General features: G+C 37.6%; 1 protein-coding gene and 1 non-coding gene across 2 annotated transcripts; both read left to right on the forward strand.

The window, feature by feature from the left end:
• The first annotated feature begins 3066 nt into the window (after positions 1–3066).
• On the forward strand, positions 3067–13976 carry LOC117630376. The gene is made up of 3 exons (XM_034363111.1): positions 3067–3469; positions 3569–3805; positions 13591–13976. Exons 1-3 carry the CDS (start codon positions 3067–3069, stop codon positions 13974–13976), a joined length of 1026 nt encoding a protein of 341 aa, XP_034219002.1.
• Positions 13074–13154, forward strand: TRNAL-AAG. Its single transcript has one exon. It is a non-coding gene; the product is annotated as a tRNA-Leu (tRNA).
• Positions 13977–15948: the final 1972 nt, after the last annotated feature.

Genomic DNA, 15948 nt, shown 5'->3' on the forward strand with positions numbered 1-15948 from the left:
TCATTTCAATATGTTTATCTCGGCATCCCTAGGAGCGTGTAGGAATTTGAGGATCGTGAATCGGAGCCCCGGATGTTCCGATTCAATAACTGAAAGTTTGTGTTAGACGATAACCATATGATCGTGCGATCGCGAGTGATCCGACTTTTTGATTCAGACCAAACTTGCAGGACGTGTATTCTAAACCTTGTTGAACCCATAGGAACTTTCAGATTGTAAAATGGAGGTCGTGGGCCCTGTGGGTCCGGTTGACCCATTATGGAAAGTTTGACTGCCTGGTTGACCGAGCTTCTTCCGTGGCTGTCCCATCATCCGAAACACGTAGTTTGACCTTAGGAATGTCTCGTCCCTCGTGCATATACTTGAAACCCGGAAACTAGGATTTTAATTTAAAGTTCTCGTTTGAAGCATTTTATATTAATTTCGTGCTCGTATTCTGAACTAGGTACTCCGACCATGCGCACACAGTAGACGGGACCCTCTTAGTGTCAAGCAGCGTGGGACTACTTATGAGTGGGCATTGTTTTCAAATGCTAACATTATTTTTAAGACGGAAAGTTAAGCATGATGATTTAATGGTTTATTGAGTTTATTATTTTATTAATTGTTGAACATGATATTTCTATATATTTTGAAATATATCTGGGTTTTGGCATATTGCAAGTATCTTGAGTTGATATATAATATTTTTGAGAATTTCTATTTATGATTGGTTATGTGTGGGGTACGTGGGATGTTGGATTGAGATTGTGAAAAGAGAGTGGATTACTAGTTATGTCAGTTTGAAATGCTATAAGCACTACCCTATCTGCCTCCCCGGATTTGGAAGTTTGGATTTAGAATGTTGAGATACTTGGATATGTTAGAACTTGGGCACTCTTGACGGGGTGTTTCGTAGACCCTTAGCAGGGTAGTCTGAGCGCGTAGGATTTGTCACAGGCATACGAGTATTGAGAATTCTGTTGTACGTACTGGTGAGCTTAGTCCCAGTTGGACAGCTCGTTCCCGAGCCACATGGTCAATTGAGGATTCTTCCATGTGGACTAGTCAAACAATCCCCCGATTAGATTGTTTCCCGGTACAAACTTGTTGGTGTGATACTTATATATATTTATATACCTATTATATATATATATATGTATTTATATATATCTATTCATTCGTTCTTGTTTATCGGTGAGGATACTTCCTCGTTCGTCGTGTCAACGGGCATGCGTCTTGAGAGAATGGTTTGGGAATAGTATGAAAGGCTTGAATGGGATGAGAAACAAATTTTCATTATGGGAGTTCAGATTTCATTATGGTTTTGACCCAACTAAAAATATATATGTGGTTATATCAGTTTTGAATGCATATGGTTTTTAGCATCGTTTTCTAAATGGTGGGGGTTATATTATGTTGGTTTCAACTGTGAACTAAACTTTGTTTTTGTCCACTCAAACTTTTTTGTTTTGCTACCTCCCCAAGCCGGTAGTTGACTAAATTGAGCAGCAGAGCCAGGTTGCGAGCTTCCGAATCCCGAGCTTACGTAGGATGAACTTTTAATCCTTTCTATTATGTTGAACTTCCTTTTCATTTTGTAAACTGAATTATCTAAATATGCTATGTTATCGCCCTATTGGGGTTTGATTTGTGAGGCTGAAGGCCCTTGTTGTGAATGGTTTAATTGAATCTTTCTCTTGCATGCTACATGTTGGGAGATAAATGTGTTTTTAACATGTTGAGAAATTTGGGAAATGTCCAATTTACAGAGGAGACTGCCGAAATTTCCGTAGAAAGTCTCGGTCCTTAGTAAGTAGGCCCAGTATCGGTAAGATGCTGGAACTTTCAAGGGATTCGTCCCGGATTCCAAGGAATTAGGGGCAGGTCCTGTCATAGATAGTAAATTAATGAGAAAATTAATTGTTGTGCAGCTAATCCTGACATGTTCACACTTGAAATACACCACGGGGGCTACTTTATTGATGGTTTATAAATGGGAGGTATTGTACAATGGGTTGATGGGCAAGATGCAAATGAGGTTTCAATGCTTGAATTATTTGAAATGGTTAAACACCTTGATTCTGATGAACAAAACATTTAATACTATTACAAGCATAGGACAAATGGCTCGTTGAAATTAAGATAGATAAGGATTATTTTGAAGCAATGAAGTTGGTGAAAGGGAGCTAACTGTTTGTGTTATACATAACTGAAAATCCAACAACTAGGCCTTTAAATGTTCAGTCCCTAGTATTCTCTGCATACGGTGAAAATGCTGAAGATTATGAAGAGACTACTCATGGATATGATGCTGATGAAGAGAATGGGCAATATGACTTCGTGGATGTTGACATAGAGGAAGAATTTGGTGAGGCGAAGGAAGAATGTGGTGAAGTTGAGGTAGAAAGTGTTGAAGCTGGGGAAGGTGGGGAGGATGAGGAAGAAGATGGTGATTTCATAGATAGTGAGTTTGAGCAAAGTGATGAAGAGGACAACATGAATTTTCATAGGTATGTTGTAACTGAAGAGCAAGATGATGAGTATAAAGAACTAGGTGAGGGTAAGACTGATGGTTATAATACATCAGACTTAGAAAGTTTGCATGAAGATAATGAAGATGAACATGGAAAGAAGAGAGGTTTGAGGCAACCAAAATTCAAGCAATACAATAAATAGCATGACCTATAAAATCCAAAATTCCACTAGGGTTTAGAGTTTTCTAATATGTAGGAATATAGAGAGGCCATAAAATACTATGCATGCAGGTGTGCTAGAATACTAAGGTTTGTGAAGAATGAGCCTAATAGGGTGAGGCTGGTATACGATGGTAATAATGATGGTGATAAGGCAAAGAGGCATAGTAAGAGTGATAAGAGTAAGAGGCATGCTAAGGGTGAAGAGGGTGAAGATGAACTTGAAGATTGTCCTTAGTTATTGTATGATGCACGTGTTGGGAAAAGACCTACTATTAGAGTGAAGACATACCATCCAATTCATACATACGACATATCTCAAAGAACTAGGTTTGCCACTTCATAATGGTTGGCTAAAAGGTTTAATGAGGATTTCAGAACCAATCCTAACATGTCAGTTCCTAACTTCATGTCATTGGTGAGGAAACATTACAGTATAGATGTTACTAGGGACCAATGCTACAAGGCAAAGAATTTGGCAAATGAGAGGATTCAAGGAAGCATTGAAGAACAATATGCAAAGCTGTGGGATTATTGTGAGGAGCTTAAGAGGCAAAACCCAGGGAGCAATGTTTTAGTGAAGACATTATTGCGGGGAGATGATTCAATTTTTCTGAGGCTTTATATATGTTTTGCTCAACTGAGGAAGGAGTTTATTGAAGGATGCAGAACCATGGTTGGTTTTGATGGGGCTTTCATCAAAGGACAACATCCAGGACAACTTTTAAGTGCTGTTGGGATTGATGCTAACAATGGCATGTTCCCAATAACTTTTGCTGTTATGGAGACAGAAAGTAGAGACACTTGAACATAGTTTTTAGATATATTCTTCAATGATGTTGGGGTAAGAGGCATTGAAAATGGTTGGATTTTTATCACTGACAAACAAAAAGGACTGGGGCAAGCAATTAAGGCTTTAAAGCCAGATGTTGAACATAGGCATTGTGTAAGGCATCTGCACAATAATTTCAAAGTTGCTAGGCATGGTAGTTTGGCACTTAAACAGAGGCTATGGGCTGCTGCTAGAAGTACAACACTTCCTTGGTGGGCAGCTGAGATGGACAATATTATGGAAATATCTGCACCAGTCATGCATGGCTTAAAGATAGGCCAACAATTCATTGGAGCAGGTCACACTTTAGTATTGGGACCAAGTGTGATATACTTCTGAACAATTTATGTGAATGTTTCAATTCAGCAATTTTGGAGGCAAGAGATAAACCAATAATCACGATAGTGGAAAGGATAAGAACATATTTGATGTTGAGAGTTGCAACACAAAAAAAGGTGAAATGGACTGAAAGAGTTGGGCCAAGGGTCTTTCAAATTATTGAAAAGAATTTGAAAGATAGTGTCGCATGCATTACACAGAATGCAAGTGGAAACAGGTTTTAAGTCACCCATATGCTTGGTGGACAATATGCAGTTGATCTAAATACTCACTTTTTCTATTGTAGAAAATGGGATCTATGTAGCATCCTATGTTGCCATGCCGTGGTTGCAATATCAAGGCAACACAGGAGCCCAATGAGGTATGTTAATGAGGTGTATAAGAGAGAAGCTTATGATAGGGTTTATAGTAATTACATTTCACCAATGCCAACCCAACAATTATGGAGAAAATCAGGTCATAGGCTAATTAAACCCCCACTATATCACAAACAGAGTGGTAGGCCAAAGAAGGCAAGGATTAGACCGGTTGATGAGATCCCAAAGGGTGCCACTAAGCTTAGGAGATATGGAATTGTAATCCATTACTTAGTTTGTGAAGGAGAAGGCCATAATGCTGCTAATTGTGGAAGGGCAGACAACAATATGAGAAGAGACAAAGGCAAAGGCAGAGGAAGACGGAGAGGAAGAGGAAAAGGAATGAGAAGAAGAACCAACTTAGTCTATCAATCTACAAAAACAACAAGACCTAAGTTACAGGTAAATAATGTGAAATTATATTGAATGTTTTAATTGGATGACTCATTTGAATTGTTTTAATTGTGATTAATTTTATTTGCAAGCAATTAGAGGAGGTTTGACAACGACTACAGCTACTGCAAGCCAAACAGCTCCAACCAATGTTGCTTCCCAACCAGCTCTTTGCAATTTTGCTTCACAAGCAGGTCCAAGCAATTTTGTTTCATAACCATAGTCTGCTGTTACCACTCAAAACATTTCCAGGCCACAAGGGAAAAGTTCAAATCCCCTGCAAAAAGGGCAAGGCCATGGAGGTAAAGTAGATTCATTGACTACATTTTGATGATGGATTTCACGGGTGTTTTGAACATATGGCTATTTTGGATGGATTTTGGAACGTATATTTTGAACATATGGCTATTTTGGATGGATGTCGGAATGTATATTTTGAACAGATGGCTAGTAGATGTTGGAATGTGTATTTTGAATATATGGCTATTTTGGATGGATTTTGTATGTATTTCAAATGCTAGAATGTATATTTTGAACAGATGGGTATTTTGGATAGATTTTGAATGTATTTCAAATGTTGGAATGCATATTTTCAACAAATGGCTATTTTTGGATGGATTTCAACTGTTGGAGATGTTAATATGTTGAATTTGGATGGATTAGAAACGTTGGATGTTGAATTTTGAAGTATTTCACAGATTAAATCTAGACCAAGAAGGCCTACATTCTGTTTCTGTTGTAATTTTCGGTCAGTATTTTTCTTTTGGTTGATACTGGTTCTCTTGGATTAGTGTAGGCTTTCTGCCTTGCTTTTATTGTACTACTCTGTTTCTAGTTTCTGGGTATTTTGCCTTGGCTTGTGCGTAATGAAGTATTCAGTTACCCAAAAAAAAAAGGCCTACATTCAACCAAATTCATTAAGCCAAATCTACATTGAACCAAATAAAAAGGCCACTACATTCGTTAAGCCAAAAGAAAGCACAAGAATGCCACTACTTTCAACCAAATAAAAAGCTGACTAATACAGTGAACAACAAAAAAATTACAACCAAACAACTCAGCAGCCCACTACGAAATTTTTTCTCTCTATCTCTTAGCTCTTGCACAATCTTCTTGTCTTTAGCCCTTTTTTCTTCCAGTGAGTTTATTCGTCTGATCAATCGACATATGACATTTTTGGCATGCTTAGACATTTTCGAGTCCTTCCAACCATAGCCACCACCATACTTCTCTCTACAACACACATATAACCTCATCCCTGCATTATCATAAGACCAGCAAATAATCGTTTCAGCATCAATTCCACACTGGCAGATACGCAATCATCATCCGTAATAAAAGTGGTCGAACTTGATTTTTTAAAAGCAGCATGTATATTCCTATGCATCCTGTCTTCAACTGAAATTTATTGCCTTGTTCATGAAATTGATGAACATAAGCAAAATGAGAAGGTTAGAACGTCTGCAAATGGGGTTGGGTTCTGTCATTAAGGGTGGGTTCTGGAGAATCTCTTAATCGTGGTCTCTCTTTCTCTCAGTCCCAAATTGAATCTCCAAGTCTGATTTGTGAATTGGGCATACGAAGCGCTAAAAGGGGTTTGAGGATTAAAAGGTTGAGATTACCCTCAACAGAAGCCGCATGTGCCATTCACGTGGTGTTTTAAATAAATCAAATAAAATATTATATAGTGGCTGAACTTTTCAGTTGTATCTTTCCAAATTTTTGTTGAATAAACACGTATGTATTTATTCGTACTTTTCCCGTTTCGTATTTTAGTAACTAGAAATCTAATATAATTATGTGACTTAGGTTAAATTGGTCCTCACAGATTCTCATTTTAGGTCCTGAAGTGAGCGAGATTGATTATAAGGCCTTCCCCAACCCATTTGGGGCTAAACCCAAATTTCCCCCCCTTCAAAAACTAACTATTTGGGTTTTGCCCAGACTTAAATCGTTTTTTCTCCCAACCCTCCGGACTTAAATTTTAGGCTTATTATCACAAAACGTCCCTAAGGTTTACGAAACTATCAGATTGCATCCTTAATGTTTTTTTTTGTCATTCGTGGTCCTCAAAGTTAGCATGCATGATCACAAATGGTCCCTGCCGTTAGGTTCCGTCAAAAACTCCGTTAGTTTGCTGACGTGGCATATATGTATATCACAAAACATCCTTAAGGTTCACACACCTATCAGAAATGGTCCTTACGAAATTTTTTTAATTTAAAATTCATAAAATTTTTGTTTTGTTTTTAAAATTTTATGAATTATAATTATTTTAAAATATATATTAAATTTTAAATACATGTGACACTATATTATTGTAGATGTGGGCTCCATATATATGCCACATCAACAAACTAATGAAGTTTTTAAAAAATAATTTAAAATTCATAAAATTTAAAAATGAAAAAAAAAACTAAAGGTTTAGGGTTCATAAATGGTCCTCAAGATTAAAATCCTTCTATAAATTATTTTTTCATTTATAAATAATTTTAAAAAGAAAACCAAAATTTTATGAATTTTAAATTTTAAAAAAAAAATTCATAAGGACCATTTGTGATAAGTGTGTAAACCTCAGGGATGTTTTGTGATATATATGTATGCCACGATAGCAAACTAACAGAGTTTTTGACAGACCCTAACGTCAGGGACCATTTGTGATTGCACATACTAACCTTGAGGACCATAAGTGACACAAAAAAACATTAAGGATGCAATCTGATAGTTTCGTAAACCTCAAGGATGTTTTGTGATAATAAGCCTAAATTTTAAGTCCGCAACTTTATTAAATTGTTTAAGAATGGTTTAAGTTTATTTTTTTTTTAAACGTATAACTTTTCTTCATTTAAGATTTTTAAATAACTTCATAATTTAATTTTTTGAGCAATTTGACCTAAAAAATTTGAAATTCCACAAATATAATTTTATTCCAAAATAAAACACACAAAATAATTGAAACACAAAGGGAGGATTGAAACATTTGTCGACCTCATTCACCATCTCCAAAGCTCCTCCAAAGGTGATCGATCAAATCATGTCGGAGACTCTGATGCACATGTGGAGATCGAACTCTATTATGACGAATCATGTAATCAGAGAGAGTCTGCCTATCTTGGTGGTAGTCGTATGTAATGCTTGGCTCCAGCTCATATTGTCTTGCTCTGGCCTTCCTAGATCATTGTGGACACGTATCCTCATCATTAGATTCCTCTTCAACATATTCATACTATCCTCCACAATCATGTTGTGCAAAATTATACATGTCATCATGATTGAGTGGGGGTTATCCTTGCACCACATACGTGTAGGGCCCCAAACAATAGCCCATCGAGCTTGTTTGTGCAAAAGGCCTCTTCTTTGGGTTATCAGGAGAAGAGATGATATTCACCAAAGTAGCCCAACCGGGGTAGATCCTATCTGCCAAATAGTTGCCCAAATAGTATTGATTTCCATTGACAATATATTCAACATCAGGAGCCACTCCATGCACCACATAATTGAACAATGGAGAACGAGCTAAAATGTTGATATCATTGTTGGATCCAGGGACTCCAAAAAAGGCATGCCATATCCATGTGTCGTAAGAGGCCATGGCCTCTAGCACAACACTGAGCTCTTTTTTGTTTTTTGTTTTTTTTTGGGTGACTGGTAAACTAGTCTGCCCAAGCATATGGGCAGTTCTTCCATTCCCAGTGCATGTAGTCAAGACTTCCTAATATGCCTGGGAAGCCTGGACGGCTTGCCTTGTGCAATAGCTTGTAAAGGTTAACCAGATTTGGAGGCTTGAGGTACCATTGTCCATACACGGCTTCAACAGCGCAACAAAACTTACAGAGTGATTCAAGAGCTGTGCTTTCACCCAATCTACAATACTCATCAGTCGCGTCAACCGAGCATCCCCATGTGAGCATACGACAGAAATTAACTTTTGCTCAGGGGATAAAGGAAAACATGGCCTTGTCATGGTTATCCATTGAAAGCTTGAAATGATATGAAAAGTATGAGAATGAAGAAGATGATGTGCTTAAAATGATATGAAAAGTATGAGAATGAAAAAGATGATGTGCTTAAAATGATATGAAAAGTATGAGAATGAAAGGAGATTGATGAAATTGACAAAGGAAAAATAAATTGAGAAATAGAAAAAGAAAAAAAAAAGGTGAGTATTTATAGAGTTTGGAGTGAGTTTTACGGTTGGATCTGATTTAGATTAATTTCAAATATTATTTTGACTGTTGGATTTAAATTTGAGCCGTTGAAATTTTTTTTTATACCGTTAAAATAGTTTAGATTTAATCTAGATCGTTGATTTAAGTTACTATTAGAATATATAAATTAAAATCAAAATGAAATTTGAATTCTTGCTGTTGGATTCCAACGGCAACATCACCATAAGTCGACATTTGGCAAGCTGCTGCTTCAAGCAACAAACAATCACTACAGCGCGGGCCCCAATCTGATTCCTTGCTGTTCACCCATTTTATGTTCGTTCATGTGATGGTAGGGTAAAGTTCCCCATTGCCTTGAAAACCATTGATTGGTCAACAAGCCAACTTTCTTTAGTGTGCGAGCTTGCCACTGCCAGCAATGAGAATTCTAGCAGACTTCTTAAAAATAGATTACTTGCGCCCCAAGTTACTGATTTCTAAGCAAGCGATTGTGAATTTGGGTGAGGAATATCTCCCACGTAAGTTCTTTTCTTGCCTCAGACTGGTGAAGACTTTCACAATTTTTCACAATACAAAATTGGTAGTTCTGGCCAGAATAAATGATAAGATAGCGAACTATTTTAGGCAGAAGTGCCTTTTACAAAACTCAAAAAGGGAAGACCAACTCTAAAAAGACAAAAAGAGAGAGCTGGACTTCAATTTCTGTCTGGATAAATGCTTCTGATCCGGACTGGATTGGATATGTCTGTGTTGGACTAGACTATCAACACTTTCAACTGTCAAGTTTCAGCTGTAAATCGAAACCAATGTTCGAGTTTGGCAGAGCTTTAATCTATTTCAAGCCCTGGAAGGCTTTTTGAATGGGCAGAATTGGAACCTCTTCAGTCTGGAAGGGGCAGAAGTGGCTGGACTTGATGATTACTGAGCTGGAACTGCACTGTAGTACCTGTTCTGCTTGATTATGGCTCTCCATAAATCTGTTGAGGTTTTCATATTTGTAAAACCCGAACTCTTTTCTTGATTTGGCTTATGCTGGACCAAATTTGTAATGAGAGAAATCTCGTTTTGAATGACTTATTTCTCTAAGTCTGAACTAGAGTTGGAAATTTTGATTTGTAGCTGTCTTCTTTCTTGTGGCTCAATGAGCTTTTGGTTGCTTCAGTATTTTAAAGGTTTTTGAGATCAAGTGATCATTTTGAGTTTTTGCTTTTGATTGATTTTTTGGTTGTCCTTTGATCTGTTCACCTCCTCTCATATTTATAGGAAATGCTATAGTGGGTTTTTTAATCTTTAAAATGGGCAGTAGATCTTCAAAAAAATCTTTTCTCTTTTCAAAGCCGTAAAAGAAGGAAGTCATTGTTTTGGCAGATAAGAACCATCAACAATCATCTTTCATAGAGGTATTTTCTTTGTTTTTCTGAAGAAAAAAAAAAATCAACTCCCTTTGTTCTCTGTTTGTTCCTTATAAAGAGAAAAACTCAATCTACCATGATGGTCAGTTTGCTTTCCCTGTTTGAACAACTCCCTTGCTCCCTACTTATCTCTTGAAATCGTAGTCTGCTTATCTCTTGAAAAGGCCACCTGCTTTGGTGCAGAATTGTATATATATATAAAATAAAAAAAAGGTTCTGATCTTTTGGCCGCAGAGTTTCAGAGAAGTCTTTCTGTTAATGACCTGCTTTTATTAATTACCAATCAACTCTCTTGTGATAGTTGGAATTGTCGATTTTTCAAAGTCAGGTAGTCATGTGGGTTATGAGAATAGACTTTCCAAAAAATCTGCTGATCTCGTACTCTGGGTTTTGAGATTAATGGTGAGTATTTAGAGGTTGGGCCCAATCCGATTTTTTTTTATTGATCTGTTCTAGTGGTCAAATGCCATTTACAACTCTGTCATTTCGTGAAAGACGTGGGCCTTTGATGTGTTTTTGGACTCTCTCTTTTTGAATCAAAGTCTAGTCCTCTGTTCTTTTCTGTTTTGTGGGCTTTTTGATTTTGGACCGTGCTTGCCAAATTAGGCCCAAACACTTGCACATGGGCTGAGTGGGCTCCACTGAAATTTTTTTTGAGTCCAAGCAATAACTGAATTGCTATTTGGCCCCTTCATTTTCTTGGTTTAGAAGAAATTTTGGGCTATAATTTGGGATATTTTGAATTTGGCCTCATGAATTGGAGATAACCTAATAAAGTCATACTTGAAAAAAAAAAAATTGAAGTGCATTTGGTAACTAGAGAACATTGTCCACCATCGTCAAGTATATTCACATGAACTCAAACAAGCCAGCCATACTTGCATTATTGTTAATTAGTTTTCATTTCATTTCCATCATTTTCTTGAATTTTAACCACTGTTATTTTTCTTTGGGTTTTTTACTATAGATGTCCCTGAACTTGGCCCCCATGTGCCAATTTAGGGGTGGGCATCGGGACCGGAAAACCGGAACACCGAACCGAACCGGTGAAAAAAAAACCGGAAAAAAATCGGTTGACCAAAAAAGTCAACAAACCGGACCGAAATCGGACCGAACCGGTTCCAACCGGTTCTGGTTCCGGTTTTACATCTTTCCGCACCGGACCGGACCGAACCGGACCGGTCATATATTTTATATTTTATATTTTTACAAATTTTTAAAATCTAATGCCATATTTTAACTTTTATAATCACTAATTTTCCAAGTTCAACTTCAAAAAATTTCTAAATGTATGAATTGGATTATTTGTTCATTTTTAAGCTAAAAAAATAAGTTATTTATTATAATTTTTTTTAAAAAAAATAAAAAAATAATTTTTTTTTCAAAAAAATTTAAATTAATAATAAATTAATAATCCGGTTCAAAACCGAAACCGGTCAGAACCGAACCGGCCGATTTTTGAAATGTTTTTTGCCTAAACCGAACCGAACTGGACCGGTTAAATAATACCGGTTTCGATTCCGGTTTGAGGTGTGAACCGGACCGCGCCCACCCCTATGCCAATTGGGTCTGTGAACTTTTTTTTTTTGGCAATTAGGTCATCCAACTCTCTCATCTGTTCCAATTAAGTCCTTCCGTGAATTTGGCCGTTAATTTGAGGGCTATTACCTTCCATCTGAATTAAAATATTTTAAAATTTTAATTATATTTAATTAAATAAATAAACTTAAAAATAAAAAATCCAAACCCAAATCTCTCTCTCTCTCTCTCTCTCTCTCTCTCTCTCTTTCTCTCTCTCTCTACTCTCCCTTTCTGTCTCTCCCTCTCTCCCGCAACCAATTTCTACCTCCTCCTTATCCCACCCCCTCAAAACCCATTCTTCCCTCCTCCTTATCCCACCCCCTAAAAAAGTTCGAAAATCCAAGGGCGCTACCAAAGCCACTCTCTCTTCTATTCCACATCGACTCTCTCTGAATTTCATAAACGCTTCGACTCGGTACGATCTCTGACTTAGTGGGCCAAATTCAGTCCTTGCAGATCCAACTCCAAGCTTTATACTTTTGTCTCTGCAACTACACAACATTGTTCTACTTAACCTAGGTTTCAAAGTTTCAACACCATCAATTTAGCTTCGCTTTGTGAACTCCAACCACTTAAAAGTTACAACATCTCTCTTCCACTCTTGAGAAAAGGGTCACGATGATTTTGATTTCAGGCCAATGGTTTCTTAGCTTTTTTGTTTTTTGTTTTTGAAGTGCTGGGCTGTATGGAAAAAGTGGAAAAGACACCTACGGATAAACACAAGTGGAAGTGGAACTTGAGGCTGTTAATCACCTAGAAGGAAAAAATAAAATCAGTGATTAGGAGGGAAAAAAAAGAAAAAGAAGAAGACATGAAATCATTGCTCTGTGCAGTTTGGCCCTTCCTTTGGAAATAACTTTTGACAACATAGTTGCAGTAATCTTTGAAGAAGGAGGTGGGGTTGTTGGGTCGATGATGGATGAAGAAGTTGGGTTCGATGATGGATGAAAAACAGAAAGGACACTTTTACCCCCTCATTTTGACAGACAAATTGACAAAGTTGGACGATAGGACCCAATTGAAACTATTTGTCGAGTTAACGAATGTAATTGCCCCAAAAAAAAGTTCACGAACCCAATTGCAACTGGGGGCCAAGTTTAGGGAGTCTACAGTAAATAACCCTTTTTCTTAAATTAATATTTTCATCCAAATTTTCGTGTTTTTGAACTCCTGTCCTATTGTGGACATCTACATTAATTACATAATTTACAGTGGCAAAAAAAATAAAACATGGGTTATAAAGTAGATTTTTCATTCACTTTTCTCGAACGATGTTATATGATAAAGTAAAATTATACCTATTCCCTAACAACAACGTTGATATGGCCGAGTTGGTCTAAGGCGCCAGATTAAGGTTCTGGTCCGAAAGGGCGTGGGTTCAAATCCCACTGTCAACAAATATTTTTTTATTTATTAAAATTTTCATATTTTCGTTATAAATAACCTTATCCCCCTCCCTCCCTCTCTGGTGCATATATCGAAAAAGAGCAAACCCATGACAAGCTTGGCCATGGCTTCTCTCACACTCCTACACTCTTCACTCTCGCTCTCAAAGCCCGCCTCTTCTTCTTCCTCCTCCTCCTCTCACTTTTATCAACAATTTCGAACCAGAGCTTCTTCCTCTGCTGCTCCTGGTGTTGACCTTAACAACGTTCAATCCGCCATTGAAAAGGTTCTTCTTCCATTACGCTTTTAGTTTTTATTTACCTATTTTTATTTCTAATTTCTCATAAAAATTGCACCATCACTAATTGCTATGCTACACTTTGTATTCGTGATTAAAGAATATAAAAAAATATTTTGATTTGAAGAATGAAAAATGAAACTGCCTAGGCTTGGTAAGAGATGTGCTCAATCTCCACAATCGCTATGAAGCTCTCAAGCCCTCCTTCAAAGCCTCCGAGTTCTGCAAGGCTACTCATGAAACCAACTTGGCTGATTATGCAAAACATAAAGCAGAACTAGACCAAATGGTTGCAGGCTATAAAGAAGCCAAGGCCACTGCCGATAAGCTGGAGAAGCAAATTGAAGAAGTCCAAAAACAGCTGGCAGAGGTGCAGAACAAGCTTGGGGCTAGACTGAGTTCTAAGACCAAAACAACTTTCCTTGTGCAGAATATGGTCTCAGCTTCCAGGCTAGCATACAGATTACTGGATCGAGATAGAGAAATCCATGCAGCACCAATCAATGGCATATGTGTGTTCCAAGGATTTGCTTAATTATGAAAGGACCTTCCCATGTAGGTGACCACTTTCCATAACCAGCTATGTGTGTTCCAAGGGGCACGACTGCTTTCCAGATGATTTCTCCTTTCTCAAAGCTCTTGTTTTAACTCTTTTGTTGTAGACCCTTGATACAGCCTGTTTTCCTGCTAAGAGTTTGTTGAGGGTGTCAATTCTACTTGCATCCAATCCTTCCAGTTTTAGCAGCATGGTTTGAGAGTAGTTTTCTCCAGTCAGATTGTGTTGCTGAGCAATTCTGAGAGATTGGACTGCTATTTCCATATGTGGTCATTATAGTTGCCTCTCTCTTTGAAGTTCTATATGCCCACAGAGTTTCTGATAGTTTCTCATGCCATTGCTTTGGATTTTTCTCAAGCATTTTCCTGATAATGTTAATGATCACCTTGTTACTTGATTCTGCCTGTCCATTAGCTTGGGCATAATAAGGCATGGATTGAAGTAGCTTGAACTTGAATGCTTCTACCATATCTAGCATTTCTCCATTTATGAAAGAAGATCCCCTGTCAGTTGTGATTGATTCTAGAATACCAAACCTTTGTATAATCTGCTCTTCTATGAAGATGATGATCTCTTGAGATGTAGTGGATTTAAGAGGTTTGGCTTCCACCCATTTCATGAAATAGTCTGTAGCTACAATGATGAAACGATGTTGTTTGCTACTGGTTGGATAGATTTTGCCAATGAGATCCATTGCCCATCCTCTGAATGGCCATGGCTTAACCACTGGGTTCATGGGAACTGAAGGAGCCTGCTGGATAGGACCATGCCTCTGACAAGCCTCACATCCCTTGGAATATTCAATGCAATCCTTCATCATGGTTGGCCAGAAATAGCCATATATTCTAATTAACCAGCACATTTTTCTTCCACCTTGATGAGCTCCACAGATTCCTTCATGGGTTTCTCCCATGACCTTTATGTACTCTTCCTAGGGACCTCAAAAGTAACTCGTCTTTGCTTTTTCAGACCAAATCTCCGTTCCACATAAGGTAATTTAAGGCCATGATTCTGACTCTTTTTTTAGAAGGCAGAGTTCGATACTGTAAGTAATTTATGATGGGAGTTCTCCAGTCATCTTCAGTGATTATGGCAGAATTGACATCTATCTCCATTCCTCTAGTCAGAACAGATGGTAGACTTTTCTTTCCTACTTTGATGATCCTTTGGACACAGTTTTCAGGCATTTATACCCCTGTTGCTATCTGAGAAATTTCATTGGCTGCAAAGTTTTCTTCTCTTGGGATATGTTCCCAAGTAGCTTCCCTGAATTCTGTCAGAAGATTTCTGGCTGCCACTAGATAGATCGCTAGAGAAGGATTTAGACACTTGTATTCTCCAGAAATCTGTTTTAACACAAGCATATAATCTCCCAAGATTTCCACAGACTAGATTCCTAATTCCACCAGCATTTCGAGGCCAATGATTAAAGCTTCATATTCAACCCTGTTGTTGGTGCATTGGATATCTAACTAGAAAGAATAACAGTGTCTGATCCCTAGTGGCTCCTCCAAAACAATTCTGCCCCAGAGGTTACATCAGTCTTTGATCCATCAAAGTACAACTTCCAAGGTGTTAGGTGAACTGAATAGATGGGATTGTTAAGGCAAGTATGAGCTCTAGTAAATAGATATGCCTTTGCTATATCCAAGGAATCCATGTTTTCAATTTCTTCCCTTGGATGATCTGCTAGGACATCTGCTACATCTTGTCCTTTAACAGCTTTTTGAGGAACATATCTGAAAGCAAATTATGTCAAAGCCAGAGTCCATTTGCCAATTATGCCTCTCAACATTGGCCTTGTTAACATGTACTTGATTAGGTCTGTCTTGGCAATGATGTAAATGGTGAATGGCAACATGTAGTGTTTGAGTTTCACAGCAGTGAAGTATAAGGCTAGACAAAGTCTTTCCATTGCAGAATATTTCCTTTCTACTTCTGTTAGAGTTCT

The sequence above is a fragment of the Prunus dulcis genome, chromosome 6, assembly GCF_902201215.1.
Source record: "Prunus dulcis chromosome 6, ALMONDv2, whole genome shotgun sequence".
NCBI lineage: Eukaryota > Viridiplantae > Streptophyta > Magnoliopsida > Rosales > Rosaceae > Prunus > Prunus dulcis.